At 47.5% G+C, this 18,343-nt stretch overlaps 1 protein-coding gene and 1 long non-coding RNA gene across 3 annotated transcripts in view; one reads left to right on the plus strand and one right to left on the minus strand.

The window, feature by feature from the left end:
• LOC309525736 overlaps positions 1-18,343 on the minus strand; it is a 227,262-nt gene that overhangs the window by 162,433 nt on the left and 46,486 nt on the right. The window lies entirely within an intron of this gene.
• The window catches only part of NHERF1 (NHERF family PDZ scaffold protein 1), a 60,412-nt gene that overhangs the window by 37,892 nt on the left and 4,177 nt on the right, over positions 1-18,343 (plus strand). Inside the window, exons 2-5 of one of the 2 annotated variants that reach the window (XM_082211144.1) lie at positions 2,537-2,698; positions 6,963-7,116; positions 12,112-12,152; positions 17,279-17,377. In XM_082211144.1, the coding sequence (XP_082067270.1) occupies positions 2,537-2,698; positions 6,963-7,116; positions 12,112-12,152; positions 17,279-17,377 (456 nt within the window). Of the gene's footprint in view, positions 1-2,536; positions 2,699-6,962; positions 7,117-12,111; positions 12,192-12,568; positions 12,641-17,278; positions 17,378-18,343 lie in introns of those variants that run through there. The other variant, XM_082211145.1, reaches the window with a different exon arrangement.

Below are 18,343 nucleotides of genomic sequence, written 5' to 3' on the forward strand. Positions count from 1 at the left end.
GATTCCACTCACCCCCTTGATGGTTGCCCACATGGGACCCCCAATACATTCCTCCATCTTTCTGTCTGATGGATGATGTGCAATTCTTGTACTCTGTTTGCTACCCTTGATGGTGTGTTGGTGCAGTGATCTTCTGTTTTCTGTCTATTTGTCCTTATGTCAGACTTCCCAGAACTTTCGCCTTTATGCATTCTGTGATGAAATGTTTTCTTAAGATTTGAACCATAATTGGGAAACAAAGTCAAGCGGGTTCTTTCACTGGAGGAAGGGGGATGACCTGATCCTCCCTTGCCATACTTCCTTTCCCCAAACCCACTCATCATAAACAGAGTTCTTCCAGCAACAGGATCCACAGGGTGCCTCCTTGAGCAGTAGGTTCGCAGGAAAAGTTTGGACGGGGTTAGGAAAGAGACACTGCAGCTCTAAATCATAGCTATAACCCACCCTGCCTCCTTGCATACCAAACAAGCTGTTCTGGCAAATGCAAATCTTAAAACTTAGGGTTTTGTTCAAAACCTCCAGCATGCGTCAGAGGCTGTAGTATAATTTGAGGAATGCTTGTGTGTTTCGTCATCTGGCAAGCAATGCATGAGAAGATTCGCTCCCGTCCAAGTCTGTGGAGGACACATGTTGCTAGGGTTGCCGGGTCAGTGTGCCATCATGGCTAAAGCTTCTGAGACAAGTTCGTGTGCTGTAAATGGCTGAGGAATTGGGTGTTTCAGCATGTGTCAATATCTACCCTAAGGAGAAAATTCCAAAGGAAGGTCCATCTGCTCATATTCTGTGAATTCCTGGAACAGGCGTGAATAACCAGTAACTGGCTCTCTAGGTGTTGCTGGACTCGCCTCATTACCTGACCATTGGCCACGCCAGCTGGAGCTGATGGAAGTCTTGCAGTATCTGGAGGAGTTCACAGGTCCCCCTCTTTCCTCTTCCAGAGTAAGGGCCAGCTCTTTAAACTGAAGCTTGCCCTCAACTCCTATAGCTATACCACATTTCTGACATGATGGTCCACATGTATTTCCCAGCAATGAAAAAAGTCACTTAAAAGTCTCCTCCCACAGTGTATTTAGTATAGAGCTTTCACATTCTTAAATCTGATAATGAATAGCAGCATTGGTTTCTCGCTCATATAAAATACCAAAGCGGCTTGCAGAAGAAATTCTAACATCAACCTGGAAACTTTTAGTGGGAAGAGTTCCTTTCTCTTCTACCCAGAATGATCTAGTCTTTCTTTTCTGTTCCTTTGCGTAGGAAGATAATTGTCAGGTTGTTCTAAAATGGTTTCTAACATTGTGTTTTTATGCTGAATCCTGCTCTGGGATCATCGGGTGAAGGCGGGCAATAAATAAACAAAAATATAAGACTAAATATTAGGGTGGGGGTGTCCTCTTTTTCTAGAGCTCCATATCTGGGGGAAAACATTGTACCAGCATGAGCAGTGGAGGAAGATGGGTTTTCCAGTAGCTCATAGGCAGACGTAGGAATCAGGTGGTAGATCCACCTAGCTGTTTCCTAAAAAGAGACGTGGCAGTGAGGTGAGCATCTGACATGCTTATTTGATCATAGGCCAACTGAGAGGCACCACACGAGTTGCAGAAATGGGTGTCCTTTGAGCACACCATATTGAAGAGTGAGGTGACTGAGGGTGGCTGTGGATTCTGCCCTGTATGTCTGTGGGGGTATGTTGCAATTACTGGATGTTCCACTTCCCAAAGAAGCTTCGTCATGGACTTGGCTTCCTTGTTTGAGGAGGGTGAAGTTGTGCCAGCTGCTGGGTGTGCCAGCTCCTCCTCAGTGTGGGCAGTGGCTGTGAATGACGTGTTCTTCCATCACTGCCCAGCTTTCCTATCTCCATTCAAAGAGGAAGCATGGAGGCAGGGTGCCGCAACGAGTCAAATAAATGAATAATGGGAGGGTTGGGTGTTCTTCTACCATCTCTGTTGTTGTGGGTATTAAAGTTCCCAGTAAACTGCTAATCCTTTGTACAAATATATATGGATGTATATGGGGAATGACAGGGTTTCATTATGTAAAGCATTAGCTCTCTTGCTGTTTTGTGTGGGTATTCAGCAAACAGGTCAGTTAAGGGGTGCAGTATTTTTTTAAATTGGTTTTTATTAGAGATTTTCTTGCGTTACAAAACAAATAGGGGAAAGTACATATAGCACCTTCATTTTTCCATTTATAGACTTTTTCACAGCTTGTTTACAATTGGTATGAGACACTATTGTCCTAGATATGCAGTTTGGGTGGGGGGGGGAGAGGGTAACATTCCTGGTCTCACTGGCTTCAGTACGACCCTAGGATACAAAAGCCAGGCTAGCTAGCCAGAGCTGCACTGGTAATCCTCTGCAGACCCAGACCAACGTTTGCAGAGTTATGGATGGCAAGTCACACTTTAAAAATCTGCATTTCTGTTTCCAGGTGGTCCTGGCTATACAATTTGGAAAGTGATCAATGGAGAACTTGAGAGTAGGATGGAGAAATGACCACAAACTGCAGTCCCAATGCTTCTTGTGTTTCTCCCCTTTAGAAAGAGTTGCGGCCTCGCCTCTGCCGGATGAAGAAGGGCCCCAATGGGTATGGATTCAACCTCCACAGCGACAAGGCCAAGCCGGGCCAGTATGTACGAGCGGTGGATCCAGATTCGCCAGCCGAAGCCTCAGGACTCCTGCCTCAAGACCGCATTATAGAGGTATGCGGGGTTGGGGGTGAGATGTGCACAGGCCCCAAACAAGGTCCCTTGAAGTGGTGTGGAAATAGGTCACATAGCAAACAGCCTGGCGGGACTGAAATCCTTGGGGTGACTTCTCACTCCTTTGTGACCTGTAACTATATGGCTCTGTTCAGGTGTAACAAACCATGGTTTACTACAAAAGCCAGCTGTGGTGCGCCACTGACTTGCATGCTTCCCTCTTATCTTCCTCCTCAGTACACGAGGAGATTGGAAACTTCCACTTTGAGATAAACTACAGCTTTGTGTTGCGTCCCATTTCTGAATTGTAGTCTGTTCTAACCATGGTTAGTTAAAACGGAACCAGGGTGTCAAGCGGTGGTTTTATCCTTTTTTGTGTGGATAGGCCATGGTTCCCTGGTTTCTGGGTGCTGCCAAAAACTGCAAAAGCATCTGCAGTCTTCTCCTCTCACCGGCAAAGGAGGCGTTAGGAGCATGCGAGTCAGAGGTTTGTGGTCATCATAACAATAAATGATGGTTTCTTACATCGGAACTGGGCGTGTCTCAATTTTCACGTGTGGCCATTGCAACCAGAGCTCCCGTGTCACCTTCCCTGTATAGTGGTGCGGTGGAGTTTCCTTCCATAATTGTTCAGCAAACCAAAGAGCTAATGGAGTTTCATAGGGGTTGCCATAGGGGAATTAGCAAAATTAGAGTGACCTAGCTGTTTGTGAGTTGGCTATAAATGTAGCTTGTGATCCAGGTTGAGATAGTAGCAGGGCAGCTAGTGCAGTGTTTTTCCAAATTCTCTTCTCTCCCTGCACACCCACTTTTTAAATTAAACCTAAATGCCGTCAAAAATTGAGGAGTTCAGCTCTCATCTCCCAACTTGAAAGCCATTCTGGTTTTACAGATCTGCGCACCCCTCCTCCATTTTTCCCCACGCACGTAACTTGGCAGTTTAACCTGCCTTAGGTATGTGCAATTCTTGTGTTTCTTTCTCAAAGGCCTTTACTTTGACATTAAGGTGTGGGGGGGGGGGTTGTACAGCTACTATTCTGGGACTTCAGTGTGTGGAGAGTCATGGGCAGCAGTGTGTCAGTGTGGACTGATGCAAAAGGATTATTTTAGCATGGTACCACCACTCTTTCTCTCTTCCCTGGTAACAGGGCCCACCTGGCTGATGCAGCAGCTTCAGTTCCATGTTTCTTGCTCAGAGTCTTGTGGATTCCTAGCTGCTCTCATTTTAATTAAAGCACCACCAAACAAAATAGGTCCCTGCCCCGAGGAGCTTCCACATTTGTTTTTGTAAATCACTTGGAGCTCTGTTTTGTTTTTAGAATCAAGCGGTATATACATTTCATGAAATGAAACCTGAAATGTTCTATGGGGAGGCACCAGCAAGAAGGAAGGAAGGAAGGAAGGAAGGAAGGAAGGAAGGAGTGGTCAAAAGTAACTAAGAAATTGTGCATTCAGTGTTCACTCTCTCCACCATAGAAAATGTCTCCTTCGGTATTGTTAGTATTTGGATATTGGTCGTTTTGGCTCAAATCCAAACCAACAGGCCCTTTTTTTAAGGAGCGAAGGAGAGATATTGCAAGCAGTGCAGTGGGCTGAGAATCTATTGGCGGAAAAGGGTTTTGGTGGGGTTTTTTGGATCAAGTTGTGAGACGGTGCGCCTTGAATACAAATAAGAGTTCCATCATTCGGTCGTTTCACTAAAAGGCTTGTGAACTGCTGAACTAGAGGAAGACAAATGTATTAGTTGCCGTGGCACCAATTACAGCCAGATCTTTCATGCCGGAGCCGTTCAGGGATTAGCAGAGAAGCCAGCAAAACCTCATTAAAATCAGATTTCCCTGAAGCGATTAGCACAGGATTGCACAAGCAAAGCTGCCAGGTTTGTGTGGCCAGAGATGCACACAGGCTAGATGACAGGCCTGCACACCAGGCACGTGACGTTGTGTACAAACTGACAGGGAGGCTGCCTGGAAAGCTGTTGTCTGTGTGTTGTTCGTAGAAGATTCTTCTTCCCTCTGACAAACCGGTTGCTGCTCTAAATGGCCATCTTGCTTCCTCCCTAGCCCCATTGCTGTGTCCACGGGTGAAGCCAGCATTGTACGTTACACCAGAAGTTTGTGTGGACAGTGTTTTGGCTAGTAAATATCCAAGTGGTCAGCCCCACCATCTGTTGATTGGTGACGGGCTGTTCTCCCCTCCCGTCTTATCCATTGCTACCCCAGTTAATTCTTTAAAAGTGGGAACCCTCCTGTTGTGCTCACCAGAAAACCAAAAGTGTGAGACTTGATGCTCATAAGAAGAGCACCGCAGGGTCAGGCCAACAGGGAACCAACAAGTCTAGCATCCTGTTCTCACATTGGCTAACCAATTGCCCATGGGAAGGCCTGCAAGCAGGACCTAAGCGCAGCAGCCCCTCTCCCTACTGGTGATTCCTAGGATCTGGTATTCAGAGGCTTGCTGGCGCTGACAGTGGAGGTCGGACACAATGAGGCCCAAGCGCATGGGTGCCTTGGTTGTGCGACTTCTGCTTCCACCTTTCAGGTATGGTGGGGAGAGCATTGGTGGGTTGCTTCATCACTCTGGAGGAGACCTGGGCTGGTACCTTCATGAACATGGAGGATGGAGAACAACTGCCTCTTCTTGACAGGGCACGAACCAGTGTTAGAAACTCATATATATATAAACTAGGTGCCTTATAAATCTAGGTTGCAGTCGCCATAACAGAATGTCTATTTGCCAGGGGGTTGGACCAGGTGACTCTCAGGTTCCCTTCCAACACTACAATTCTATGATCTCAGTTACATTGCTTGACTGTAGCTTGCTCTTTCAACACATCACTTGTTCCAGTATGCAAGAAGGAGGATTGCACACGGTGGACATGGAAATGGTATTCTGGTCTCTGTGCAAATCTACTTTGTTCCTGCTGCTGCTGCAACCCAGCCACCCCCTCGACCTACCTGCTGTGTCATGGCAATGTACTGGTCTCCAATGATAACAAACCAGGATGTGGCTCTGGTTGGCTTCATGCTCTAGGTCAAAATGTTTGGAATACAACGTTTCGAATCGCATAGGAACTTCAGGCCTTGTGGTTTTGAATGATAAAATAATCTGCAGCAGACTCCTGTAGCCACATTTCCGTCTTTGTTGAACCTTCTGATGATGGGGATAATGGTAGAGAGTTAATACAGGCCAGTGCTGAGCTTCTCCCAAGCCCCAAATATCAATGGTCCCGCCTTCGTTCCTGATTCGTATGCTACTCAAAGTTCTCAGGAAGCTCCTTAATTGTTCTAGTGGCACCCCTTTGATCATGGAGTGGTTTGCATACTTTCTGGTTTGATGGTCCCAATCAAAAGGTTTTTAGACACTGAAGGAGTTTGTCTCCATGCTGGAATGCACAGTGTGGTCCTGCAACCCACACACCCCGGCGAAGCCAGGCGTGACTGGCTTGTACTTTTGGTATTTGCAGTTCTCAGACTGTGCCTCCAGACCGTCAGCAATTCAAGCCCATCCTGGAAAATTAGGCTTGAGCAGTGAAAGTGGGTTAAAGTCCTCTGTCACCTTAGTGCAAGGAATTCACTTTTTTAAGAGAGAGAGAGAGAGAGAGAGAGAGAGAGAGAGAGAGAGAGAGAGAAACCTTTTTGCAGTTAGGAAAATGAAGGCAAGTGAAAAGTTTAGAATGAACGTAATGGGAAGACGTACAAACACCCCGCAACCAAATCGGGGTGAACACTTGCTGTTGTATAACCTCCCCACAAACAAATCTGAACAAATAGTCAATGAAGACCAGATATAGTCTAACTTCCATGTAAGCTTTGAGCAAGCAAATTGGGATGCATGCTCAATAAATGTCCTCTGGGTGAGTCCCTTGAGAGCCTATGGGGGCTCTTCCATAAAATGATGGGCAAGGTCTCCTGAAACACATGTGGGTAGGCTGACTCATGAAGAACCTTCAAGTTGTCCCTCCATATCTCTGGTGCACTGGGGGGAGCATGGTTTGTGATGGGTAGGGTGGTGCGTGGGAAGCTGAAACCCCCAAGCATGTTCTTTCTCCCCCCCCAATTTGTCATGAGTGTAAGTGTGTGACCCTGTTAACCACAAGTCCAGCACATGGCTGCTCCCAGGCGTCCCCAGACAGCCCACTTACTGCTGCGCATGGCCTTCAGCGTCAAGAAGGTTGCCCCCTCTAAGGTGACAGCTTTTCTTTCCACCTACCAGACCACCTGCTGCTTTATCTAATCTCAGAAACGCATTGCATTCCTTGCAGGTGAACGGGGTTTGCATGGAAGGCAAGCAACACTCGGACGTCGTTTCGGCCATAAGATCTGGTGGAGATGAGACTGAGCTGCTAGTGGTGGATAGCTTAGCGGACGAGTTCTTCAAGAAGTGCAATGTCATCCCTTCTGAAGCACATCTGAAAGGTGAGGCATCCATTCCGGCAGGAATAGTCCTAAGGATTGGTGTGATATAATCAGGGCTTTCCATTGTTGTTTTGGATAGCGAAATTGAGGTTTTTCAACAGAGGGGCAGGTGGCCACATGTCATTGATACTTTAGTTGAGATTTCTGCATTCCAGGGTCCCTTCCAACTCTGCAATTCCATAGTTCTATGAATCCGGTTCCGAAACTGCAGGGCCTCTGCTAAGAAAGGCCACTGATTTTTGTGCAGTTGAGAAAACCTTGCATAGCCATTGTGTGTGTATTTCTTTTTTTTAAAAGGGGAGGGGAGCAATTGTTGATGTTGGAGAAGCTTTTTCCAAGAGGTGTTTCCCTGTGATTAAAGTGGCCTGCAAGCAATAATGCCACAGTAGATGGACCTAGGTAAAGGGACTCCTGACCATTAGGTCCAGTTGTGACTGACTCTGGGGTTGCGGCGCTCATCTCGCTTTATTGGCCGAGGGAGCCAGCGTACAGCTTCCGGTTCATGTGGCTAGCATGACTAAGCTGCTTCTGGCAAACCACAGCAGCACACGGAAACACCGTTTACCTTCCTGCCAGAGCGGTATCTATTTATCTACTTGCACTTTGATGTGCTTTCAAACTGCTAGGTTGGCAGGAGCAGGGACTGAGCAACGGGAGCTCACCCCGTCACGGAGATTCGAATCGCCGACCTTTTGATCGGCAAGTCCTAGGCTCTGTGGTTTAACCCACAGCGCCACCCGCGTCCCTAGTGGACCTAGCATGTGCTAAATGCCAGCAGCTTCAGTTTGGGGTGGATTATTTCACTTAAAATCAATATTTGAATCTCCTCCTTTCTGTTTAAATAAAATGTCCAGGGCATTTTAAAAAATTAAACACAACCTGAATTAAAACACAATTACAGCAGCAGGTGGGTCAGTATGGTATTGTTCTGCAACAAATTCAAAAGGGCTTTGTAAATGATGTCTTGGCTTGTTCCTGGGGGAAGTGTGCTGGAATAGGGGGTGCTACATTTGAAAGACTCTTCCTCTGGTCGGCACTCCTGGAGAATGGCCTCAGAAGAAAGGTGCTGGCATCTGGGCAGGTTCAAGTGGGGACGATTGCCTTCTTGTTTGTGCCCTCTTATTTGGAGAGAAGATGGGGTGGGGAAAATCTTTCAGCTCCCTGCAACCTGAGAGCATTTAATGAGAGGTGCAGGTGCGTGATTGAACCTGAATCTTAACGTATACCATGACTTTGTACAGGAATGATGCACAGCTCCAGATGATGTTAGACTCCAGCTCCTTTCGCCAAATGGTCAGGGCTGATGGAGTCCAGCAAATTCTGGAGAGTGACAGGTTCCCTCATCTCTGCTGTACTGCTTCAAAGTCTCAGAACAGAGAAGGCATACAAAGGCACTGTGCGCGCGCGCGCGCACACACACACACACACACACACACACACACAACCCTCTAACCTGTTTGCAGGTCTCCCAAGAGGCTAGAGATGCATAGGTTTGTAACGGTGACCTTAGACTTCTACCAAAAACTGAGCAGTTGTATAGATGGGGTCTTTCTAAACATTATCCCTGGACAGCATGGTGCGCTTTTGGGAAAGGGTACAGTTTGGTTTGCATGCAAAAGATCTCCGGTTCAATTTCTGACATCCCCAGATAAGGCTGGGAAATACTGCCTTGTCTGAAATTCTGGAAAGCCACAGTCCATTAGTGCAGATAATGCTAATTTAGACTGACCAATTGTCTCTCTCTGTGCTGAGAATCCAGCCTGGAGAATGTTTGCAAGGCACTGTGTATGCCTATGAACTGGGCTCTGCCCATTACATGCTCCACAGAATCCAAGCCTGACCTCTGTGCTGCGTAGGTTTCCACCTGATGGGAAAGCACTTGCATGCTCAGCTGTGAAATGGACTTGTTTGCAAGAGCTTGCCAAAGGTCCAGTCGTGACCTTCCTTCTTGCAGTGTGTTACCAGCCGAGCATTCGTTATGCAACAACAGGCTCTCAAGCCTCCAGGACCTGCTGTGGGAACCCCTGTGGGGATGGGTGGGTGGGTCTGAGTGCTGCTTGAGTGATTAATTTGTGAGGTCTCCTTGGAGCCGTGCAACAAGGAAGCGGGGAGGAAGCTCTCTGGAATCTCTTAATTAATCCTATTAACCTCCCATATTTCTCACCAAAATAGCCTATTGTTGGTGCTATAGTTAGTGCTTCAGCAGGTGTACACATATATTTGTCAATGGCTCCTCGGAATAGCAGAGAATCTAGGATGGAGCCGAGGAGATGGGGAGGTCAAAGGGACAAAGAGTTCCCTCCGCTCTGTGAATCTGACATGAACTCTCTGTCGGCAAGAGCTGTTCAACATTGAAATGGACTCCCTTGGAAGGTGGTGGACTCTCCTTCCTTGGAGGTTTTTAAGCAGAGGTTGGATGGACATCTGTCAGGGATTCTTTAGCTGTGATTCTTGCATTGGGACCCTTCCAACTCTATACAGTTGTACTTTGGATCCTGAACGCCCCGGAACTCAGATGTTTTGCCTCCCAAATGCTTCAAACCCAGAAGCGATTGTTCCAGTTTGCGAATGTTCTTTGGAACTGGACGTCCGATGGGGCTTCCACAGTTTCTGATTGGCTGCAGGAGCTTCCTGCAGCCAATCAGAAGCCGCACTTTGGTTTCCGAACATTTTGGAAGTCGAACGGACTTCCAGAACAGATTCCGTTCGACTTCCATGGTGCAACTGCAGTTCAGAATGGGCTTGTTCTGCTTTTAAAACAGCTCTTTAGTCATCTTACTCCAGTTCTGAGTTTCCAGTCTTGTGTGCTCTGCAAAAACATCCACCCTTGCCATAATAAAACCCCTGTTTTTGTCATACACAGCACCCTGACTATACTGTCTGTAGTTTCACCATGAACGTAAACTTTTAAATGCGGCACATCGATTCTGAGCCCCGGGAAAACCTTTCGTTTTCAGTTCTTTTGAAGCCCAATGTTTTATCATATTTGTAGAAGGGCAGGCACCAGCTTGAGGAAATCTGAGTTTAAAGCAGAGCAGAAGAGCAGGTACAATATTAGTTAATCAATATTAACAGTAGCAGCAGGTACACAAGGTTATTCAGGCCTTGCATCACGTGGACCGTTGTTATAACACAAAGGCAATAACGGGATAATGAATAATGGGAATTATTGCAGGAAAAAGGTTTGGCAGGAGCAGTTAATTGCCGGGGTCTTGGTGATAGAGGTGTATGACCGCAAAGACCCTAGAGTTTGTAGCACATGTAAACTGCTCCGAGGCAAGGTTAGCTTGTGTATGTGTGTCCCTTACAGAAGGGTTTGGTGGTTGTTTTTAAAGCACACTAGCTGAGCTGAGAATTGAACCTGGTGACTTGCAATCAGTTTTTTCCCTACTTCACACAACTACATTAGCAGCTAAGCAGAGCAGTTCTATAGCTGCTGTTTGGCTCCTTTCCCTGGCTCCAGTTCCACCAGAAGTCGACAAAGATTGAACCCAGAATTTTGGGTGTACAGTGGTACCTCGGGTTAAGTACTTAGTTCGTTCCGGAGGTCCGTTCTTAACCTGAAACACCACTTTAGCTAATGGGGGCTGCCGCCACGCCACTGGAGCACGATTTCTCTTCTCATCATGAAGCAAAGTTCTTAACCCGAGGTACTATTTCTGGGTTAACGGAGTCTGTAACCTGAAGCATATGTAACCTGAAGCATGTGTAACCTGAGCTACCATTGTACATGTCTTCTTGCACCTCCTCCCCTTGCAATGTGCCTATCTGCTTTGCTCCACCCCAAGCAAAGACACAGCGATTAGTCGGAAACTAGAGCGAGTGGGGTGGTTCTTTCCCGCAGCCGTGCGGAAACAGCTTCCCTGTGGAGCAGTTCCACATAGCTGCTGAGAATTGGTGCGATCTAGTGGACCAGGACTGCTCGGACCAGGACTGGGGAGATCAAAAGTTCAAATTCCACTTACCCATTAAGCTGGACCAGGCACTCCTTTACACATCCCTCTCTCTTGGTCTAGCCCTACCGCAAAGGGCTGTTGTGAGGATATGATAGAGCTGGTACTGTGGACTGGGCTCCTTGGAGGGAAGCCAAGTTAAAAAAAGAAAAGTAGATAATAACTCTGTGGGTAGGAGCAATTGTGTTTGCTTTTCCCACCCGGCTGCCAAACCAGCCACATGACTGGGTGGTTTGGGTGTTCATACCCCACCCATACAGTGACTGGACAGGAAGTTGCCATGGGGGAAATGGGCTACCGCAGCTGTGAATAGCAAGGGTTCTTCTTGGGGCTGCTGTGACAGAACTGGGAGACAACAGTAGCGGCTGCCTAGCTTATCTCTCTGGCTGCTGGCAGTCAGACAAGGGGTCAGGCCAGCTAGCAAAGCCCACCCTTTTGGGTTATATAAATCCAATTAAAAGAAACAAACGTTGCTACCAGAAACTTTTCTTTTAGGACATAGGGGCAAAACTACCTAAATCGTATAGAAATTTATTCATGTATGCTACTAAAGCAGCAAGAACGTTACTTGCCCAAAAGTAGAAAGAAGCAGAAGTACCAGTAAAGGAAGAATGGATACAAAAAAACTTATGGAATATGCAGAAATGGCAAAACTTACCGGAAGAATAAGAAATCAAGATAGCAGACTTTTTATAAAAGAATGGAAATGGTTTATTGAATATTTACAGATAAATTGTAAACAGATGAAAACATTAGCAGGATTATTGTAATAACCTGCAGTTTTATAAGAATATATATATATACACACACATATACAGTAGATAATTAAATGAGCAAGTTAAATGAACTTGGATATGCAGAAGATATTAAAAAATTAAGGAACCGCAGAAAGAGGGGGAAGGGAGTCAAATTTTGAAATGTTAAATTGATTGTAAAACTAATGAAATGTATAAATTTGAAAAGTATAAATAAAAAACTAAAAAGAAAGAAAAAAGTGTCACTAACTGCATATCTTTGGTTTTTTTTTTTGGTTCCCCTCCAGGTCCCTTGCCAGAACCAGTTGCCAATGGTGATGTGGAGAAGGTAAAGGTTATGCCAAGTGCATGGTTCATTGATGGTCTCTTATGTTGTGTGAGGGGACGCGGGTGGCGCTGTGGGCTAAAGCCTCAGCGCCTAGGGCTTGCCGATCGAAAGGTCGGCGGTTCGAATCCCCGCGGCGGGGTGCGCTCCCGCTGCTCGGTCCCAGCGCCTGCCCACCTAGCAGTTCGAAAGCACCCCCGGGGGCAAGTAGATAAATAGGTACCGCTTACCAGCGGGAAGGTAAACGGCGTTCCGTGTGCGGCTCTGGCTCGCCAGAGCAGCGTTGTCACGCTGGCCACGTGACCCGGAAGTGTCTTCGGACAGCGCTGGCCCCCGGCCAATAGATGTGAGATGGGCGCACAAACCCCAGAGTCTGCCAAGACTGGCCCGTTCGGGCAGGGGTACCTTTACCTTTACCTTTATGTTGTGTGAAGGCCCCTTTCGACAGTACAGGTTTGCTGGGTGTGCACGTGTAAGGGAAGAAGCACCAAAACGGTGTATACAGATTTTCCTGGCATCTGTTCGGCCCACTGGGCCTGCGTGGGCTAAGAAGCTGCAAACTGGATGCAGCTTCCCAATGCTTGTACACCGGGGGTGTTGCACAGACTCCAGGGTAGCACACTCTCCTTTCAGGATAAGGTTTTTATTGAAACGCCCAGGTTCCCCAACCCAGAGGCAGGTGCAAAACAGTGGCTCACCCCAGTGGACATGCTAAGATGCGAGAAACAAGATGCCTCTGGTCACAGCCGGGGCGTTTTGCAGTCAGCACCAGAACCAAACCTATCGGGCCTTTTGCACAGGCCTGGTTTCTCTCCCCACCCCCCGCTCTGCCAAAGCATTATTTTCCAGCAATCTAACCTGGGGATAGGGATGCGGGTGGCGCTGTGGTGTAACCACTGAGCCTAGGGCTTGCCGATCGGAAGGTCGGCGGTTCGAATCCCCGCGACGGGGTGAGCTCCCGTTGTTTGGTCCCAGCTCCTGCCAACCTAGCAGTTTGAAAGCACGTCAAAGTGCAAGTAGATAAATAGGTACCACTCCGGCGGGCAGGTAAATGGCGTTTCCGTGTGCTGCTCTGGTTTCGCCAGAAGCAGCTTAGTCATGCTGGCCACATGACCCAGAAGCTGTCTGCAGACGAAAGCCGGCTCCCTCAGCCTATAGAGCGAGATGAGCATGCAACCCCAGAGTCGTCCGCGACTGGACCTAATGGTCAGGGGTACCTTTACCTTCACCTTTTAACCTGCGGGTGGGGGGGGGAGCTTTTCAGCTGCTCCTTCTGTTAAAACAGCTGGAAGCTAGAAACCCTTTGCTCATTTCCTGCAAGTCCCCCTTTTACGGCTCATAGCTCAGTTGTAGAGCGTATGCTTTTGAATGCAAAAGTTCCCAGGTTCATGTCCAGGTAGGGCCGTCAACGATTCCTTCCTGAAACCCTGGAGAGGTGCTGACTGTTGCGGTGGGCAGTACTAAGCAGGATGGGCCAACATTACGAGGCGGCTTCCTAATCCTAATCTGCCTTCTGTCCATCACTGGTGGACACTGTGCATGAGACCTACGTGCAGTAGGAGCTGCTTCAGGCCCTTCGCTGTCTTCCGTAGCGGAAGTATAAGCCATTCCTCCCTGATGCTGCTAGGAGTGCCTTGCAGCCTGCCTTGATGCCGCCAAGCAGAGCTTGACCTCTCAGTGGAGGAGGGGAGGGCAAAGCCCTTGAAGGCACGTCGCTCAATTTCCAGGGCCTGCCTCTTGTCACAGAACAGAATGGCCCATTCTTCACCCTGTGGGTGGAATCTCTCGCAGTGGGGGCCGCTGTTTCAAAAGGCCGTGTTACTTCCAGTCTGCTTTGAAAAAACAAAACCTAATTAAACCCAGAGTGAAGAGGAAGCCTCATTAGGAACCTCAAAAGACGGGAGGGCAGGAGGCAGGGATTTCAAATATACATTAAGGGGGCTGAGTTCCCAGGCTAAAGCTTAAACCAGATAGAGAGATGTCATGCAACTTGTCTACCCGGTAGGTCTGAACGGCAGTTGGGAAGAAGCAGCCTGACTGCATTGCATCGTAAATAAATAAATCCCGCTTCTATGGGGTGCAGTAGGGTGTTAATTATTTAAACATGTTTTTTGGTGCAAACTTGCAAGTATAAAGCGCTCTGAAGCACAAGTGTATCTGGCTTACAGTACTGTGGACAACCTTTCTTCCCTGCCCATTGCAACCTTTCTCCCAGTGTGAGTCTTATGTCCTGCATGCCTGTCTGCTGGGGTGATGCAAAAATTATTGGAATCCTCATTTGAATTTAGCATCTTGCTGAAACCAGGCTGGTTTGCATATGCTGCTGAAGCACAGTTTAGTGTTACAAGCACAAAGCTAGCCTACCACTGCCTGCCCTGGCTCTTATGGTCCCCTCTCCTCCATCATAGCCTTGAGGAGGTGCTCAGAAACTCTTGCTTCTATTTCCGATTTAACTGCAACTTGCTGTCATTCAAACCAGGGCAAACCATGGTTCATCTAACTATGGTTAGTGAGAATAAACCAGCTTCAAACCATGGTTCATGAAGCTGGCTTTGCTTTCTATAACCATGGTTAATCTTAACTGCAGTTTAGGGTTTGGATAATACCCTAAAATGTGGTTAGACTAAAATGGAAACACTTGGAATGGGAGAATGGGAGGCAGGTAGAAGTGCTTAGCAGTTCGAGAATCAAGGTTTAGTGTTGCATTTGACCAGAGCCATTGAACGGGGATGTCAAGCCGCAGTTCTGCCAACTGAATGCAGAGAATTTTCTCAGCCTGGGAGTAAGATGGACCAATCTGCTTCCATGCTGCCTTCAGTCACTTCTCAGTCCTGCTCATCTGGCTTTAAGCTCCCTTGCTCAACATTTAAACCAGTTTCATCTGATAACTCCAGATGTTCTTCACGCAAAACCACTTTCCTACGCGGCTGTCATAACTTATATCTTGTCATCTCATCTTTGCTTGGCATAAACATGAAAGGAAACCTGCTCTTCCAGCGCAGGCCGACTTCAGCATCAGCTGCTAATCAGCTTTCCCTACTGGGGGGATATTGGCACCATTCGGTGGCTGTAGATAGCTCTCTGTTTGCTGGCTTGCATGCAGCCGGTCAGTTTGCCACAGCTGAGCGTGCACCCATTTTCTCAAGATTTCAACCCTCTGTACCTAACTACTGCTTTTGCAGAGGACTAACACTAGGCTTCAGTTGGATCTGCCACACCTTCATGACTTTTCTTCTTCAGTAGACACTGTCGAGATCGCTATCTGCCCATGGGTCTTTTCCTTTGGAGCTGGTTTTATTCAAAGGGGTGCCCTTGGATATTTGCCACTTTATGAACATGGGTGTCTCAAGGTAGCACTATATTGTCACAGAGACATCTCAGAAAGTGGGATGTGGGAGAGCCAACACCCCATATTTTGCATGCAGATAGGTTAGCTGTGATGTTGTCACTGAAAATTTGCTCACGAGAGTGATGGTGCAATTGCTTACACTGTTGCTTAATGGAGGTGATAAAGGCCGTCTTAAGATGGTACCTGACTTGGAGCAAAACAGAAACTCCTTTATGTTGCTGCAAAGGGCCGGATTCCTTTTTTATATTCTTTCATTGACAGAGAAGCGCATGGTATTCTGCTCTGTCCCCAAGTAGTGCAAATGCCGCTGCCTTTATCAGTGTTGCTTCAAAAGCAGCCAGGAGTGTGCAGCTTTACTTTCAGTTTAAGCCCATGTGCTTCTTGTCCTTTTTAAAAAAATAAATAAATATGAATAAATCTCACATGGAATGTCCAGAAAGCTCCTCCTCCTTTGTCTTCTGAGGAAAAAAGCAGGACAGTTGACCAACTCTGGTGGAAACAAATACACTGAATTTCATTGTAATGATGGAAAGTAGCTGATATCTGAAAAGATATGGAGAACGTTATAAGATCTTTGCTGGATCAGACTAAAGGCCCATTCACCTAGCCCAGGGGTTGGCAAGGTTCAAGCCGCTTGGGCCAGTTCACTCCAGCAGAGATCACTCTGTGGGCTGGATCACGTGCATGCATGATCGTGCGCGCCCGTGATTTCCGGTGTCTACGTCTGCGCAGACGCGATTTCCGGGCCGTGGAAGCGAATCCCCACGCCGCACTGGTTTAGCACAGCACCCAGGGACTCGCCGAGTGGGCGGCTCGGTTCAGGGGCGGCTCGTGGGCTGGTTAAACGACCCCCATGGGCTGCTTGTGGCCCATGGGTCTTAGGTTGCTGACCCTGACTTAGCCCTTCAGTCTGTTCTCTCCATGGTCAACTAAATACCTATGGGGGAGCCCTTCCCAGCAGCAGCAGCTGTTCAGAGGCACACTGCCTCTGACAATGGATAGGGAGTAGTTTGCTGTGGTTTCTTCCTTAAACCGCACCCCCCTCTTGTTAGAGAAAGAGCACAGCTGGCATTTAATCCTTCTCAGGGATAAAGAGGCTGGAGGATGCCCAGAGCAGGCTTATCAGCCTGCGGTCTGTCAACAGATTATGTGCTTAGAAGTGGGTTTCCTCATACTCCTTATTTCTCTGGTTCCCTTCAAGAAAGGGGCAGGCTGGGATAAATCAGCACTTGTTGAACGTGGTCTCTGGTCACTGAGGAGAAGAGGCCATTGGGTTCTCCCCAGTTTTAGGAAGACTCTTCTCGGGCTTCTTTTGTTGGGTTCTCCTGACAGTTGTGACCCTCTGGAGAATCCTGTCGTGTGGCTTTGGAGCTTCTTCCCTAAAACCAGAGCTGTTCCCACTGCCCCTTCTCAATGCCCTGAAATATGCAACTGGTGCATTAGAGGGAGGGAGGGCTGGTTGTGATGTACCCATCAGCTCTGGATATGTTTGAGAGCCGGTCTAGCACACTGTCCCTGAGGCCTGAGCTGTGAAGCAGCCGTATGCAGCTTATGATGGCAGCATTCCCTAAATCATGCCAAAGGGGGTAGGAGGAGGAGGAATGTTTTCTTCTGCACAAAAATGTGTGGAACTGGCTAGAATTGGGGGGGGGGGGTTCAGGGAAGTAATGCAGTGAGTTCTACTTTTGGCGATTTACAAAATAAATAAATACAGCTTGTTATTTATATAGCGATTGCCCCCTTTTTTTGTTTCAAGTTTCTCTTCCCTTCCCTGTTGTAGGAGATCATCAGAGATGACCAGCCTGAGCCTGTCTTGGAAAGTCCTTCAAGCCCTGAGCCGGTGTCTCCTTCTCCGATTCTGAACGAACCTCACAATGAGGTATGAAAGCAGCCTGGGCACAAAGGGAGGAAAGCCCAGAAATGGGGAATCCTAAACATGTGGTACAGGCATAGAGCCCCCTCTGTTCATTGAGCATTCATCCTGATTTTGCTGCAGGGTGTTTCCATGGATTCCCCATTATTCATTGGTTCATCCCACACTTTTCGGTGCATTTGCCCATCGCTTTCCAAACTGCAAAAAGTCTGCGTGTGCTTTTAAGTGCATCCGAGGGCAGCACAGCCCTTTAAATCCACTTTCAATACAGAAATCTTAAAGGTATGGTTTATACTTGAGTCCTGCTCACAATGTAGTTAAGAGTCCAGAGGTGCCCTTGATTCTCTACAGAGTTTTCCTTTGCCAAAGACCAGCAGAAATGATTAGAGAAGTTTCAGCTTGTCCATTAGAGAACCATTTGCAAGCTTTCAGAGCTTTGCCATTCTTCCTGCTCCCCTGTGGGGCCAGTCATTTTGTGCTGTAAAAATCTAGTTTGCCTGTCAACAACAGCAATTTGCCCTGGTCTTCAGTGTTCCCATTTTCAAATGGGCAGATGCCTCAATTTCTACAGAGCAAGTAATGAATGTTTAGCGTCCCTGGCTGGAACCACGTCCAGTTTTTAATTAAATGGCTGAATTATAATTCAGCCGCACTGTATCAAATCTGCTTAAGGACCAAACTGCATATTTTGTTCGTACTTTTTTCCCTAAAGCATACTTAATGCTGCCACTTATTATTTTGAAGGGGAAAGGCTATGCAGGGCCCTAGACCCAATGAGGACCCTCATGCATTGGCTGCTTGCTCCAAAGATGCCAAACAGCTGCCAGGAAGAGCAATTCTGGGGAGGAAACGGGCAGGGCCCTGATCCAGATAAGGAGGATCGTATAAGCTTGGGGCCCTGGGTGGCTTCTCTTTCTGTTGCTGTCTAATAACAGAGAGTATTCCTCAGTACCAGGAAAAATATCCAAGGTG

This window comes from Podarcis vaucheri (assembly GCF_965113315.1).
Source record: "Podarcis vaucheri genome assembly, chromosome: 2".
Lineage (NCBI taxonomy): Eukaryota > Metazoa > Chordata > Lepidosauria > Squamata > Lacertidae > Podarcis > Podarcis vaucheri.